Below are 16300 nucleotides of genomic sequence, written 5' to 3'. Positions count from 1 at the left end.
CCTCTTTCCTGTCCTCTGGCTCCTCCCATTGCACAACATTGTATCTAGTTGCTTTATTTGTGTCCTGTTTATACAAGAGTTGAGACCGGATGCTTATAGTGAGTATCACAATGCAATATCCAGATTGAAACCAGAGAGTTGGGGGTGGGGAAATAAGCATTTGAATTAATAAGGGTAAGGCATATACATTTTAAAAGAACATTATACCAACACATTAAGTCTCAGAAAAGACCCCTGGGCCCAGATTTCCTGGTTCTGTTGCTCTTCTTGTGGAGCTCCTGTCCTCTCAGGTCTTTCTATCTCCTCATTCTTTTATAAAATTCCCTGCACTCTGCTCAAAGTTGGGCTATGAGTCTCAGCATCTACTTTGATACCTTTTTGGGTAGAGTCTTTTAGAGTCCCTCTGTGGTAGGCTCCTGTCCTGTTCCCTGTTTTCTCCCTTTCCCGAAGTCTATCCCATTTGCCTCTCTGAGGGAGGATTGGTCATCTTACCCAGGGTCCTCCTTCTTGCTTAGCTTCTTTAAGTGTATAGATTTTAGTAGTTTATCCTATATTATATATCTAATATCCACTATAAGTGAGTATATACCATGTGTGTGTTTCTGCCTCTGGGATACCTCACTCAGGATGATCTTTTTCTAGATCTTTATCTAAATATACCACAGTAGTTAGAAGTACAGACTGGTGCAACAAACTTTCTGTTTGTTCAATAACCATCCTTGAAGGGTATTCTAATGTGTTCAGAGAGATTAAACTAGAAAATATTTCCTCTCTTCCCCTCTACCATCAACTCGGTTTCAGATGGTAAGAAGAGTCTGTGCTTACAATATTTCTTTGACACTAAGGTGAATCCACAGGATGGCAGTCTCCTCTCAAAGACCCAGAGGTGATTTGTCATGTGGTTCTTTGGGTGTTGGTGGGGCTTGGGTGGGGCTCAGAGGGAGGAAGAGGACTTTTGATGTAGCCCTCCTTCTTTCTAATTGGATGAACCATCTGAGGTTTTTCTTTTTATGCATCTTTGAGCATAAGAATTTAAACTGCCTGAATGCCACTTTTTCTGTGATGCTTGAAGTAAGAATCTTCTGCAGAAACAATAATGTCCCCTTTAAGGGTTTCACTAGTGGTCCTCTGGCTTCAACTGAGTGGTGAGTTTGACTATGCTTATGGGAACATAAAAATATAATATATGAAGATGTTGCCTATTTGAGGCTGGAGAGTAGAAATATTGGTGTTCTCATACTGTAACAAAAGTAGGCAGGAGGCCTAGGGAAAGGCATTCTGGAGTGTTAGCATCCCTATGCCTCCAGTCCTGTTTGTCTGACCTTTGTCTTTCTGCACAGGGGTGAGCGGCCAACAGAAGGTGCAGCAGAACCCAGAATTCCTCAGTGTCCCAGAGGGAGCCATGGCCTCTCTCAACTGCACTTTCAGTGATAGTGCTTCTCAGACCTTCTGGTGGTACAGACAACATTCCGGGAAAGGCCCCCAGGCGGTGATGTCCATCTTCTCCAATGGTGACAAGGAAGAAGGCAGATTCGCAGCTCACCTCAATAGAGCCAGTCTGCATGTTTCCCTGCACATCAGAGACTCCCAGCCCAGTGACTCTGCTGTCTACCTCTGTGCAGTGAGCACACAGTGCTCCCCAGGCACCTGCAGCCTGCACACAAACATACTGGGCCACAGCAAGGTCTGAGCTAGAATGCAGAACAAACATAAGGTGGAGAAATTCCGATTATTCTCCTTGTCCCCCATATACAATGGGAATTAAGAGCCACAGTAGGAGAGTTTGACTTATAGGGGAAATACTTTATTATTCTGAGAATGTGTGATACACATACTGGTGTGGCTGAAATATTTTTCACTTAAATTTAATTGAAACCATTTCATATACAATCTTCTGATTATGGTTTTTCCTTCCCCCATTTTCTTCCAGATCCTTCCCACCTCCCCACACAAGAAATACTACACTTGCTATCTCTCTCTGTCTTTAGATGACAAACAGGAAAATAAAAATTTTAGAAGAAAGGAGAAACACACAAACACAAATAAAAACAAAAACCATAAAAACACAAATTTGGAAACTGTAATATACAAGCAAAGAACAAAAAATATTTTTTAAATGCCCAAACAAAGCAATCTGAGACAAAAAAAAATCTGCAAAACTACCACTGAGTTAGTTTTGGGTTGGCTAGGAGTGTAGCGTATTACCAAGTGTGGTTTGTGTACCCAGTGAGACTCTGTTGGAGAAATTTAATTTTTCCTTTGCAAGCACATGTCAATTCGAGGTATCTTCTTGGTTAGGGATGGCAGCCTTTGTCCACGTCCCACTCTCAGCCCTGAACCTGTGCAGACCCTGCACATGCTGCCGCAGTCTCCCGAGTTCATACGTGAACAAGCCCTGTTGTCATCCATCTGCTATGGCTCTTATGCTCTATCCATTTCCTCTTGTACAGGGTTCCCTGTGAACTGGCTGGAGCGATTCGATGAAGATGGTCCATTTAAGATTAAGTCTTCCAAAAACCTTTCAGTCTCATATATTTTTCAGTTGTGGATTTCCGTATTATTTTCTATCTACTCTACGAGGAAGTTTCTGTGGTGATAGCTGAGTGAGATACCGATCTAGGAGAACAGCAAAGTGTCATTAAGAGTCATTTTGTTGTTATGTTCCATTAGCAGAACAATAGTATTAGGTTTTCCCCTGGGCCCATGGTCTATCCAAAATAAGGTTCACTGACCGAGCAGTGTCAGGCATGAGTTCCATCTCATGGAGTGGGCTTTAATTCCAGAGTGTAGTCGGTTACTTCCACAATTTTTGTGCAACTATTATGGCAGTATATTATGCAGGCACTGAAGATTAGAGGGTTTATTGCTTGATAGGGCCTATCTTTTCTTCTGGTAGTATCCAATGTATCTTCCAGTATCCTGAATGATAGTCCACGGAGGTGAAAGCTCTAGTTAGGCACCAGCTCGCCTTTTTCCATGTTCAATGAGATATTTAGATAGTAGTTGTCTTTGGCAATAGGACCTTACTATCAGTTTGTGTGGAGCAACCAACTGCCTTGGCAATAGTCAGAGGTATTTGGGAGTTTACAAGGGGCCTCTTTATTTAACAGTTCAGCTAGATGTAACCCATTCCTAGCATTAGAGGTTTTAGTTAAAGGGAAAAAAAGAACCATCAGTTGGAGCTTTGTCTCCTCCCTTTTTGGTGACTCCATTTCAATTTCTTTTGTATAGCATGTATTTTAAGAAGCTCTTACAATAGTAGGTTTTCATAGAACTCTTCAAATTACACTTAGTATTAGTTGTCCCAACCTGTATTCCCTCCCTTCTCCTTCTCTTTCATCTCCCTCCCATTTAGTTCTTCCACTCTAGTCCACAATACCCCCATATTCCATAACTATATATTCTATTTCCTCCTCATTGGCAGACCTTCCCTTATCTGCTAGTCCCTTATCCTGTACCTAACCGCTGAGGTCATGTGGATTATAGCATGCCTATCAAAGGCTTAAGAACTAACATCCTCATAGAAGAGAAGGCATGCATTTATCATTTAGGATTTAGGTTACCTCACTCAGGATGATTTTTCTAGCTACATCCATTTACTTACAAATTTTATGATTTCATTGTTCTTTGTTAACAGCTGAATATTCCATTGTGTAAATGTAACACATTTCATTATCCATACATCTGTTGATGGATATCTAGTCTGTTTCCAGTTTCTGAATATTACTAATAGAGCAGCCTTGAGCATGGGTGAGCAGGTGTTTCTGTAGTAAGTTGTAGATTCCTATGGGTATATGATCAAGAGTGGTATAACTGGATCTTGAGGAAGATCTGTTTCCAGCTTTTAGAGGAAGCAATATACTGACTCTGTAGTAGACATAAAGGTTTGCACTCCCTCCGCCAATGGATGATTGTTCCCCATACCCCGTTTGCTTGACAACATTTGCTATCATTTGTTTTATTGACCTTGACCATTCTAACTGTTCTAAGTTGAAACCTCAAAGTATTTTTCTAATTTACATTTCCATGATTGGTAAGGTTATTGAACATTTCTTTAAGGATCTCTTGATAACTCTGTTTAGTTCTGTAGCTTTTTTATTTAATTATTTGTTTTCTTCCATGTTCAGTCTTTTTAGTTCTTTATATATTTTAGATACTAAGTCTCTGTCATATGTGTAATTGGTAAAGATATTTTCCCATTCTGTGGCACTCTCCTTTGTCTGAATTTCTAAGATGTTTGCTGCTAAGAAGCTTTTCAGTTTCATGAGGTCCCATTTTTTTATATTATTTATGTATTATTAACATGGTTGGTCTCAGTGCCTGTGCTATCAATGCCCTCTTCAGAAAGTCTTTTTCCTGTGCTACGGAGTTCAAGACTATTCCGACTTTCTCTTCTATCATGTTCAGCATATGCAGTTTTATGTTGGTTCTGAGGTTCTTGATCCATGTGGAGTTGAGTTTTGTGCAGGGTGATGGGTATGGATCTATTTGCATTCTTCTACATGCAGCCATTCATTTGGCCAGCACCATTTGTGTTTATCACCTGTAGAAGTTTTTGTTGTTGTTGTTTGTGGAGTTCTTAGGGTCTTTTATGTATAAAATTATATTATCTCTGTAAGGACCCCCAAGACTAAGTTCAGAACACAAAGAAGATTTATTTACACCAGAGGGACAAAGATCAGGGATTAAGAGATAAAGAAAGGACAGATGAGGGATTGTGGGGGAGGGGACAAAGGACTGTCTCTAGATAAAGAGAGAATAGAATTGGCCCATAGGCAAATGACAGTTTATAAAGAGAAAACTCCATGTTAGGATGATGTGTTTCATTTTAATTAGGCACGTTAATTAGGTGAGTCAAAGGAGGCTTTTGACTGATGGACTTCAATACATTAATAGCTGGATCTTGGTAATCAGCCTCAGGAGCAGAAAGTGGCCAAATAAGGGAATGGACCTTCGTGGTTAACTTTAGGAAAGTAATCTAATGGCTCTTTTTTCATTTTTATTAATTAATTCAACTTACATCTCAGTCATAGGCTCCTACCTCCTCTCCTTCTAGCCCCACCCTCCTTCTCATATTCCCCCTCCCCTATTCCTTAGAATAGGAGATTCCCCCTACCCAGACACCCCAGCTCATCTCTTAACCTGAGGACTAAGTTTAGCTTCCTCCCCTGTGGCCTGGTAGGGTGTTCCCATCAGGGGAAAGTGATCAAAAATCAGGCAACATAGTCTATGTCAGAGATACTCCCCACTCTCCTAACTAGTGGGTCCACATGAAGCCTAAGATGCCCATCAGCTGCTTATATATAGAAGACCTAGGACCATCCCATGCACTGTCCTTGGTTAGTGCTTCAGACTCCATGGGCTCCTCTGGGTCCTGTTGATTGGCTCTGATGATATTCTTGTGGAGCTTTTGTCACCTGTAGGACCATCTCTCCTCCCACCCTCCCCCGCCTCTCTTTTCCAGTAGACTTCCCATGCTTTGCCCAATGTTTGGTTCTGAGTCTCAGTATCTGTTTTGAGTCATTGCTGGTTGGAGGCTCTAAGAAGACAACTCTGGTAGGCTCCTGTCTGCAGGCATACCAGAGTATCGTTAATAGTAATAGACGTTGGCTTCACATGCTGACAAGGATGTGGAAAAGGGAGAACACTCCTCCATTGCTTGTGGGAGTGCAAACTTGTATAACCACTTTGGAAATCAATCTGGTGCTTTCTCAGAAAACTGGGAATAGCCATATCTCAAGACCTAACTAACCATTCCTGGGCATATACCCGAAAGATATAACAAAGACATTTGGTCAGCCATGTTCATGACAGCTTTATTTGTAATAGCCAGAAACTGGAAACAACGTAGATGTCCCTCAACCAAAGAATGGTTAAAGAAACTGTGGTACATTTATACAATGGAATATTACTCAACCATTAAAAATAAGGAAATCATGAAATTTGAGTACAGATGGATGGAACTAGAAAAGATCATCCTGAGTGAGGTAACGCAGACCCAGAGAGACACACATTGTATATACACATGGTAGGGGGATCTCCTATTCTAAAGAATAGGGGGATAGGGGAGTGGGACTGGGAGGAGAGGAGGGAGAAGCCTATGACTGAGATGTATACATATAAGCAGCTTTTTTTCCTATATTAGAGGATAGACATTTCACAATGCACAAGCCCCAAGGAGACAAGTATCAAGGAGGACCAAAGGGAGGATGCATAAATCTTACCCAGAAAGGGAAAATAAAATAGAAAGGAGTAGTGGTTAAAGAGTGGAACAGGTAGAAAAGGTAGCACAGAGAGAAATAAGGGTAGAGATCAGACCTGGAGAGAATAGGGGCAGGAGGGCAGAGGACCTGCAGAGAAAAAAAAAGGTAGGTGGGGGCATCTCTGTGACAAGCTGCAGACCTAAATCAGAAGAGGCCTCTAGGAGAATATGAGAGTATTCTAGCAAAGACTCCTAGTGCCTAAGACTGAAGAGACACCCTTTATCTAGACAAGTCTCCTAATGGATGGAGGAGATCACCAACCCACTGGCAAAAGCCTCAATCCAAAACTTACCATACCTCCAAGACCAGCTAGCACAAAGATAGCACAGATAGAGCAGAGATTGAGGGACTGTCCAACCAATGCCAGGCCCAATCCTAAGATCCATCCCATGGAATCTAATGGGTTTTAGCAAGGCAGAGTGAGTAGGAGAGAAGGGCAAGGCCTGCCAGAGCCATGTTTCCCATACTTGGGCTGACTGGAGTCCCTTCAATCTCTCAATAAAGATACGTAGAAATCTTCTTTGATACTATTTCTATCTCCTTGCCCTCCTTCAGTTGTCTTGTTGCTCCAGCTAAGAATTCAAGTATGATGTTGAATAGATACAAAGAGAGTGAACATCATTGTCTTGCTTCAGGTTTTAGTGGAAATGCTTTTGAGTTTCTCTCCTTTGGTTTGATATTGGTTATGGGCTTGCTATAAACTGCTTTTTTTGTGTGTTGAGGTATGTTCCTTGTACCCCTAGATTCTTTAAGACTTTTATCATGAAAGGGTGTTGAATTTTGTCATAGGCCATTTCTGCATCTAATGAAATGATCATATGTTTTTGTCTTCCACCATGTTTATGTGCTTATGTTTATTGATTTATGTATGTTGTGCTATCCCTGCACCTGTTGGATAAAGCCTACTTCATCACAGTAGATAATCTTCTTGATGCGTTTTTGAATTTGGTTTGGAAATATGTTATTGAAATTTTTTATCATCTATGTTTATAAGTGATATTGATTTGTAATTTTCTTTTGTTGGACCTTTTGGTGGTTTAGGTATCAGGGTAATTATGGGCTTTTAAAGAAAATTTTCTATTATACAGAATATTTGGGGGAATATTGGATTTAATTATTCTTTTAAACTCTGGTAGAATTCTGACCTGAATCCATCTGGCATAGGCCTTTTTTTGTTTGGGAGACTTTTAATTACTGCTTCTATCTAACCAGGGTTCTGGGTCTTTTTAAATTGTTTATCTGATCTTGATTTTGAGATCTAATATAGATCAAGAAATGTATTTATGTATTTAATTTTTCTTGTTTAGTGGAGTACATAATTTTTTTACAATTTCCCCAAATTTTATTTTATTTTTTCTGCTTTTTTTTCTTTATTAACTACACTTTATTCACTTTGTATCCCCCATGTGGGTCTTTCCCTCCTTCCGTCCCAATCCCTCTCTCCCTCCACCCTCTGCATGCCCCTCCCCAAGTCCAATGGTAGGGGAGGACTTCTTTTCCTTCCTTCTGATCCTAGTCAATTAGGTCTGATCAGGAGTGGCTGAGTTGTCTTCTTGGAGTACAGATTTTTAAAGTATGTCATCATATTTCTTTGGATTTCCTTGGTATCTGTTATGATGCTTCTTAATTGCCTCTAAAACTATTAATTTGGATCGATTTTCTCTATCTTTTGTTTGTTTGGTAAGACTATCAATCTCAAAAAACTAACTCTTCACTTCGTTAATTCTTTCTATTGTTTTGTTTCTATTTTATGGACTTCAGTACTGACTTTGATTATTTCTTGCCAAGTACTCTTTTCAGGTGTAATTTTTTCTTTTTGTTCCAGGGATTTCAGGTATGACAACAAACTGCTAATATGAAATTTCCCCAATTATCATTTTTAATATAGATTTGTAATGGTATGAACTTGCCTCATAGAACCATTTTTACTGTGTCCCATAGGTTTGTGCTTTTATTTTTATTCAATTCTAAAAGATTTTAATTTCTGCCTTGACCCATTTTTCATTCAGTAGTGAGTTGCTCCGTTTCTATGAGTTTGTAAACATTTTGTTGCTGGTATCCAGCTTTAACCCACGGTGGACAGTTAGAATTGTCTTTATATCTGTTGAGACTTGCACATCCAAGTATGTGGTCATTTATGAAGAATATTCCATGAGGTACTAAGAATGTATGTTCTTTTGTGTTTAGGTGAAGTTTTCTGTAAATATCTACTAGTCCACCTGATCTAGAATGTCATGTAATTCCAGCGTTTCTAGGTTTAGTTTTTGTCTGGCTATTCTGTCTATTGGTGAGAGGGAGGTATTGAAATTACCAACTCTAACTATGTGAGGGTCAATGTGTGATTCTAACTGTAGTGATGTTTCTTTAAGGAACGTGGGTGCCCTTGTGTCTGGTACATAGTGTTTAGAATTGCACTAGCCTCTTGGTGGATTTTTCCTTTGATGACTATATAGTGTTCTTCCATCCCTTCTGATTAGTTTTGGTTTGAAGTTTATTTTGTCAGATATTAAAATATCTACACTGTCTTGCTTCTTAGGTTTATTTGCTTGGAATATTTTTTCAAGATGCAAACATTCAAGAAATTTACTTGTTGCATTTGACTTGAGGCCCAGGACATGAAAGGGAGTCCATGACCTACACTAAGTATAAGGCCAGGAACTGGAGACTGGATAGACAAGAGACCTAGAGTAGAAGCAAACATGACTGGCAAAAAAAAAAAAATCAATTACATAATTCCTAACGATATTCTGATATAGCCATGGTACCTTGTCTAGTCATCATCAGAGGGCCTTCCTCTGGCAGCATATGGAAGTGGGTGCAAAGACCCACAGCCAGACATTTTAATGAGAGAATGAGTCTATATTGGTGGTCTCTATTAGGTTTCTTTCCTAGGAGCTCTGGAAATCCCACAGAATAGGAGGAGAGGAGACTGTTGGAATCTGAGGAAATGGAGAACACCAGGAGAACATGGCCCACTGAATCAACTAAGCAGGGGTCACATGGGCTCACAGAGGCTGAAGATACAAACACGGGCCAGCGAACTAAAGCCGAGCAGTAACAATCAAATTCTGTAGCTCAGTGCTCAGTATCTAAGACTCACTCATGATCGTGGGCTGCCAGGGGTCTGGCTAGCCTCAAAGTTCTGCTCTGCCATGCACAATACAGGTAGCTTATCAGTTAGGCTCAGGCCTGCTCCACTACACAGCTGCCTTGGTTCTCCGCAGTCATCCTGCAGTCCTGGCATCTCCAATACACTGGGGTCTTCACTAAAACTTAGGCTGCACCTTCACCAGTGTCCTCTCCTTTCCTCTTCAGAGACCTAAACCATGCCACATCTTTCTAAGCCTGTTTCTCTTCAATCCACCACCTTCCATATTGCCAAAAACACCACCACATGGAAGGCTCTTACACTTTACTAAGTTTGGTTTTTAGTGTGGTCTTGGCTTTCTCTGGACCAGGACATCATACAGAGGAAATACTCCCCAGATTTTATTTTTCTCAGTGATGCTGGTCTCTTTTAAATCACAACTGATTTTGCAGCCCAAGATAACAAGGATCAATTGTCACAGTAAAGCGAATTTTTCACTTCATTTTTTCTTGTTTCTGGTTAAGTTAACCACAGCTGATTCTTCAGCTCTAGCTATCCAGAAACCACAACTATAGTCACCGGTGAAACAGTGTCACATATGTTATATGGGAGTAATCAGATGGTTTCTGATTGTATTTAAAGCTTGATCCACAAGATGGGATCTCTGCCTGGTACCATGACTTGGTGAGTCATGTCTTCAGAGATGGAGGCCCTGAGGGGCCGTGGTCCCCCGGCAATGCACGTACTTGCCAGCACTGAATGAACTTGCGAGGAAGAGAGACAGTGCATACAATCGGGAGAGAAAGTAGCAGAAAAGAGCCCAAGGAGAGATCCTAGGACACTACTATTCTGCTATAGATAGACTTAGCAATAAACTGTCCCTTAACTTCTTACCTGATACCCATGGATTAGTGCATCTCTCAACCTTTACCAGAGAAGCTTCTATTTTTCAGTAGTTGCTATTAATACAGAAACAAGCTGTCCTTTGGGGTGCACAGAATACGAGATTGTAGAGTGTTCAGCAGTAAATGGGAAACTGTATCATACACTTCACCCAGAAGTTCAGGTATCATAGCAGAGGAGAAGTAAGGAAAAGTATCAGAGCCAGAAGATTAGATGTCTGTAGGGAAACATTATTTCTATGATACAAATGTTGTAGTTGATTATTAATATCTACTATAGGTTTATCTTCTAGTAATGCTGCTATTAATCCTCAGCAGCTATATAAGCAAATCACCACACAGAGACTGGGTTTTTAGTTAACCTAGAACACAATGCTGAGCAATATTTACTCCCTCCTAAACCTCCAAGCACTCAGTTTCCTAACATTTAGATTTCCCACATGATACTTGCTTTTTGTGAAATCTTAGTTCTGGTTCATGCTCCAAGTCCTCCAAGCTCTCTCCTCCAGCTCTGCTCTCCTCCTGCTCTCTTCTCCTCCTGCTCCTCCTCCTTCTCGCCCCTTCCTGTTCTCTAGCTCCTCCCCTCTTTCCTGTCCTCTGGCTCCTCCCATTGCACAACATTGTATCTAGTTGCTTTATTTGTGTCCTGTTTACACAAGAGTTGAGACAGGATGCTTATAGTGAGTATCACAATGCAATATTTAGATTGAAACCAGAGAGTTGGGGGTGGGGAAATCAGCATTTGAATTAACAAGGGTAAGGTATATACATTTTAAAAGAACATTATACCAACACACAACAGTACAGCTGCTCACATGAACTCACAGTGGCTGGGATTTCATGCACAAAATCCCTGTGTGAGCGGGGTGGGGCTCATGGAGCCTCCCCCTACTTGAGAAACTATTGGCAATTAATGGCTACTGGGAAGATAAAAGTCACTTTTCTTCAGACACTAGGTGGCCACATGGCCATGCACATACTTGACAGCACTAAATGAACTTGGTAGAAAAAGAGAGAGAGTATGCGCCAAATTGGAAGGGAAAAGTGGTAAATAGGACAGGAATATGAAAGGTGAGGATGGGGGTTGATTAGATCCAATCACGTTTATATGGATGTGAAAATATTTGATTAAATGATGTTGTAAAAGGAAATAGATGAAATACACTAATTTAATGAAAGAAGGTACCTTTTTTAGGACATGTAGGTGAAAAGCTCCCCAGAATACTTCCTTGTGATTGGACATTCAATGTGAGCTATCAGACCCTTTTCTCAAAAGGGTCCAAGGCCTGAGAAGAGCCCAGAAGTGTGCTCACATGGTCTGAAGTTTTCATTCTCAAAAAGTGAAACATTTTGAAGGATTTTCCCCTTCACATTCCTCTCTATTACATTTTTATTTGCCAGGTGATGATAAAGCAGCCTTAAACATATTTGGATATGGCCAGGGTGAATGGCTGAGTTGGACTTATTCATGTAACTCACTACCTCTTTGTTGTAGACTTAGGAGTTGCCACCAAGATTTCGCAGCCTTTAGCTAACTCTGGTTTACATTATAAGTTTTTGCTTCTTGGTTCCGTAATTCAAAGTTATGTTGGTTTATTTCCAGTTTTGGTGTTGGGACCTCTCTCCTGTCTACCTACTTCCAATATTCTTTCTGCTCTCACTGTTCGCTGCTATCTCACTGTGCACGCTGATCTGTCTAAAGAGGATTCTGTCCTTTGTGTTCTTCCTTGGGCACAAAATTGCCTCATTTGAAAGGTACCTGTTAAGTCTCAGAATATATGTACTTTTTTGCACAATGGAACATTCAAAGTACATCCCAAGAATGAGGACACTAAACGTGGTAGTGAGATTGGAGGGAGATACTCACAGTGCCTGCCCTCTGGTGTGTGTTCATGTCACAGTCTCCTGCAGTTGGAAGGACCTAAGATATGACAGCCATCCCTCTTGAGATTGGGTTACATTTCATTAAAAAAAGGCAACAAGATTTTGCATAAGTCTAATCATCCTGATACATGATGAATTTGACTTTGAGTTTCTCAAAAATGCAGATTATCTGTGGCAGGCTATCTGAGTATGTTATTTTCTTGAGACATTTAGGTGAATGATTTTGTCGCAGTTCCTAGCTGGCTCTTCTTATGGCAACACATTTTTTCAAGTTCCCTGTGGAGAGAAAGAGAAAATGCTGTCTTTATTTGCTTCAGTCAAACTGTGTACTCATGGAGCACCTTGATTATGTCATTTCGACTTTAGCAGTATAACATCATGTGATTTTTCTGAATACTGGGGTTTTTCTGAGAGTTTCTTTAAAATATGTAAAGGTGTTATAATTGTCTCAAACTAAAACAGTTTGTTCCATTTTCAGTTTGCAACTTTATATTCTATTTTTTTAAAAAAATCACAGATTTTATGCCATAGAAAGAACTGCTCTTGTTCAGCTTATGATCAAGAAGCTTTGAAATTCAGTCCTAGAAAGACAGTGAGAAAGAAACACACAGAAATGGTGAAATTGTATTTCTCAATTTGGCCCCTAGGGAACACTGCACTCTAAGGAGAGGATAGGGCTTTTATGCAGATTAGATCAAAGACACCAAAACCTAATGTATGTACAAGTCAAATGGTTGTTTTCACTAAACATATATTAAACAGTGACAGAATGGATCTCAGACTGGCCAAGAATGACATTTCATAATAGTTCAACCAATGTTGCTGCAGAGAAGGTATCTAAATCCCTCTGTCTTCCTCTCCCACTCTTTGGCTTTGTTTCCTGGGACTCTCCCAGGAGGAGGGAGCTGCTTACTGCTCCCCTTGCTGACCTTGCTGAGCATCCTGGGCTTGGAGTGCTCTGTGAGTATGTCTCTGCTGTAGTTCATCTTCACAGAAAGAGCATGCATGGTGCGGCTTCATTCAGGACAGAGACCCACCTGTGGCTGAGTCCACACAGCACTGATGCAGCAGGAGAATGCAGAGCCGAGGGGCTACCCGACCTGATGGCTGCATCTGCGCATGTGCTGCAGCTGCTCTGGGGCTGAGGGGCAGCTGCTCATTTCTTGCCCCTCAGAATCCTTTCCTGAATGTGTGACAACCTCACCTGGGTCCCCAGTGCCTCCTGAAGCTTACAGCAGGAAGTGAGCCTGTCTCAGGAGTGGAGGGCTTTCAGACTGAGTGCGGGAAGGATGAAAATCTTTCCACCTGAGGACCGCCAGACAGTGGGAATGAGAAAGCTAGGTGATCCTCTGCAGAACTGGACACCAACCACCTGGACTTGACACAAACCACCTGAACGCCCCCCTGCAGAGCAAGACACCAGGATACCAGCATCAGCACTTCCAGGGAGTTGGCATGTTCCCTGGGGGCGACGGTACAGACAGAGTGGGATCTTGGGAACTGCTTCCTTCCCACAGGATAGAACTTAGTTGCCACTTACTTTTTTCGCATTTTGCAAAGAAAAGATCTTATTCCTGAAGGACATTTACACCCATATCAAAAGTCTATCCCAATTATCCTACAGAGTTCTCTTTGAACTTGAGCACATGAGTTGTCCCAGTACCATTTGTGGCAATGATGAGCTGAGATGGTGTAAGATTGGCTGTGAGTTGTTTCACAGCAAATTCTGGGTTTCCTTTACTTTATTGTTTCATTTCTTGAGCCATCACATTTGTAGTAAGAACTTTAAAAAATACTTCTTTATTGCTGTGAATGCACAGTACATTATTCCCTGCAGTCACCAAGCACCAATAGCACAGCAGCACTGTCTGATGTCACTCTGGAACACAGCACTCCTGCATTAGTTTTCCTCTTCCTCCTTATGGAGTCATTTGACAAATTGACACTCAAATTATAGCAAAGGTTAAATGTCATTTCAGATAAACATTGCATCTGTTTGAACACTTTAATAAAATAGCCTCTGATTACCCAAAATGTTTCAATGCTGCCTTAAGGAAAAAACATTTAAAAAGCACCCCCATGGTGTAATTTAAGGCCAGACCTGGATTTGAACTCCCTGCTTCTCCCTCCCTGTGACTTCCATCATTCCATAATGCCTGTATCTGTCTGTTGTATGAGTCTCTACCTGTTTATCCCTAGATGCTTTCTTGCCTTGCTTGTTCCTGAGTTTGTGTCTATGTAGGTATGTCTCCAACAAAGGGGTTCTGTTCTATATTTATTGAACAGCACAAAAAGCATCACATGGAGAAGGAATGAAGGATACTTTACACAAATCTTTAGCAGAGTTTTATAAAGGGATAAGTCATTGATTCCAACCTACACCAAATGCCCCAGATCACAAGCAAACAGACATTATTAAACAATATCTGTATGTTGTCTTTAACATATATGGCAGCTATTATTTTATAAGATTGATTTCAACCTATGTTTGCTGTTTCTGGCATTTATTTTTATAACATGCATACACATGCATTATTTTGTGTTGGAAGCTTGGAAGTATCCATAATTAACATCAGAGCTATGCATTAACTTAGGTTGTAAAACTTGATTACAGTGGAATCCAAAGCAAGTAATGTTGGTTGTTACATTGTTCTCTTAAAGGCAGGCTAAATAAACAGGCTAAGTACACTCTAGAATAACAGCTATAAGTCTTAAGGTATGTTAATAACTCTTGTGTGAGGTCCAGAAAAAAGTTTCAGTCTCTTAGAGTGTAAGAGATATTTTTAGATGTGTTTGGCACAACACACATTTCATCTATTTCAAGATTGGGAATCAGTAAAAACGGTTAGACGCATTTTACTTTGTATGATTGGAATACACCTCACTTTATTTAATTCATAGATCACAAAGATTCTTTCAGAACACGCATCAGTTTCCAGGTGAAAAATTTAGTTGTTCCTCTTTTTAATGTTCTCCATTAAAATGCTCTCCATTTCATGTAGGTTAGATCCAATGACTTACTCCTTTGTAAACTCTGTTAAAGATTTGTGTAAAGTATCCTTGTTTTGCAGTTGAGACAAATTTCCTCAAAGATCATTCACAATGCTTATAATCTCAGAGCCATTTCAAATGTTCACACCCCCCTCCAACTGTGCTCCACCCAGACACTCAGGCAGGTCTGGTGTGGGAGGAGCTTCAGACTCTCAAGGCTGGGAGGGAACTCAGCAGGGTCTGGCCTGGCAGGGTTCCTGGGTGCAGTTGACTGCAGGAGAAGGGACACTTCAACAGCCCCTACAGCCCAGGGGTTGGTTGCTTGCTTCTGTCTCCAGCAGTCCCACCAGCACCATGAAGAGGCTGCTGTGCTCTCTGCTGGGGCTTCTGTGCACCCAGGTTTGCTGTGAGTCTGGCAGTCCACATTCAGGGCACCTGAGGGGATATTACACATGGGGGGGGGGAAGCAGCTCAGGAGTCCTGCAGAGCTCCCACCTTCTCAGAAGAACATGGGGGTGCCTTCAGGGCTCAGGGGACACTGCAATGACAGCCATCTGTGTCTCTGTTTCTAAATCAGGGGTAAAAGGGCAACAAGTGGAGCAGAGACCTGCGACCTTGGCTCTGCAGGAAGGAGAGAATGCAACACTGAAGTGCAACTTTTCCTCCACAGCAACCCAGTTGCAGTGGTTTTACCAAAGTCCTGGGGGACCTCTCATCAGCCTGTTTTCCAATCCTTCTGGAACAAAGCAGAGTGGAAGACTAACATCCACGACAGTCACTAAGGAGCTTCGCAGCTCTTTGTATATTTCCTCCTCCCAAACCACAGACTCAGGCACTTATCTCTGTGCTATGGGTACACAGTGCTCCCCACACACCTGCAGCCTGTACACAAACCTTCAGCTGGGTGGGTATGGCCCTCACAAAAAATCAGGAAGCCCCAAAAGAACATCTGTCTAGTTCAATGTCTCCTTCCTGTACTGGCAGTGTTTCATTCTCAGTTAAGCTTTTGGCCTCACTGGTTCAGGACTTTGGTCTTAATCTTCATTTCTCAATATATACTCACTCCTAAGTAAAAATGTCCAACTTGGAACTAACAGAGAAGCTTATGGGAAGAATAAGTAAACATGAGCTTTTTGGAGGGATTATAATGTAATTTCAATGTTTCTCCTTTC

General features: G+C 41.1%; 1 gene segment (V, D, J or C); it reads left to right on the top strand.

Annotated features, from left to right (window-relative positions):
* The first annotated feature begins 1096 nt into the window (after window positions 1–1096).
* LOC132656342 (T-cell receptor alpha chain V region 2B4-like) lies at window positions 1097–1690 on the top strand. The segment is given in 2 exon segments: window positions 1097–1145; window positions 1341–1690. Coding segments are annotated over 2 exon segments (399 nt in total).
* Window positions 1691–16300: the final 14610 nt, after the last annotated feature.

Source organism: Meriones unguiculatus, chromosome 9 (genome assembly GCF_030254825.1).
Source record: "Meriones unguiculatus strain TT.TT164.6M chromosome 9, Bangor_MerUng_6.1, whole genome shotgun sequence".
Lineage (NCBI taxonomy): Eukaryota > Metazoa > Chordata > Mammalia > Rodentia > Muridae > Meriones > Meriones unguiculatus.
This window is presented reverse-complemented; position numbering and strand designations above follow the sequence as displayed.